At 49.6% G+C, this 856-nt stretch overlaps 1 protein-coding gene across 1 annotated transcript in view; it reads left to right on the top strand.

Moving 5' to 3' along the window:
- Nucleotides 1-856, top strand: part of scai (suppressor of cancer cell invasion) — a gene marked incomplete in the record, with an annotated part of 42,437 nt that overhangs the window by 30,866 nt on the left and 10,715 nt on the right. The window contains 2 exon segments of the mRNA XM_014027577.1: nt 136-232; nt 309-407. Of these exon segments, the coding sequence (XP_013883031.1) occupies nt 136-232; nt 309-407 (196 nt within the window).

The raw sequence follows: 856 nt of genomic DNA, 5'->3' as shown, positions 1-856 counted from the left end.
GGGACAGGTGAGGTGTCCCTGGGGACAGGTGAGGTGTCCCTGGGGACAGGTGAGGTGTCCCTGAGGACAGGTGAGCTGTCCCTGGGGACAGCTGTCAGCTGTTTACCTGCTGTAAGTCTGAACTTCCTGTTTCAGGCCTGAGCTGGTGGTGAAGAAGCTGAGGTACTACGCTCGCTACATCGTGGTGTGTTTACTCCTCAACAAGATGGATCTGGTCAAGGTTCTGGTCAAGGTATGGAGACCAGGATCATCCTGTACTGGTCCTGGATCTGAGTCAGGATCTGAGACTTCTTGTCTGGTTCCTGCAGGAACTATCAGAGGAGATCGAGGACTACACTCAGCGCTTCAACACCGAGGACCAGCTGGAGTGGAACCTGGTCCTGCAGGAGGTGGCAGCTTTCATCAAGGTACCGAGTCCTCAGACCTGAGTCTGGACCGGCTCGTGATCCAGAACAAGCCCTGGTATAAAACAGTCTAGTTGAACACACAGCAGCAGTTGTGGTGAACAGATGTGTACAGATGTGGTGATGTATGTCAGTATCTGTTGGATGCAGTGAGAAGATTTAGTGGATGTAAGTAGGAAAACAAATGTACCTAAAACCAACTGTACAGACCTGGTAACAAGTCTGGAATCATGAAAACCAGATAAACAAAAGACCATTCAAAAACATCACTAGTATTTAATGATTTACTTATTGACAAGCTGACTAAACTAAGGCTAGGTATTCTTAAAAATAATCAAATGGTTCAAAAATAACAGCATTAAAGAACAAGCTCCGAGTCGGGCTCCGGGTTGCTGTGGTTGGCCCGCTGACTGGGGTGGCTGCCGGGGCCTGGGGGGTGGTCGGTTGGGGGT

The sequence above is a fragment of the Austrofundulus limnaeus genome, unplaced genomic scaffold, assembly GCF_001266775.1.
Source record: "Austrofundulus limnaeus strain Quisiro unplaced genomic scaffold, Austrofundulus_limnaeus-1.0 Scaffold664, whole genome shotgun sequence".
NCBI lineage: Eukaryota > Metazoa > Chordata > Actinopteri > Cyprinodontiformes > Rivulidae > Austrofundulus > Austrofundulus limnaeus.
The sequence above is the reverse complement of the archived record's forward strand: the minus strand, read 5'-3'. Positions and strand labels throughout refer to the sequence as shown.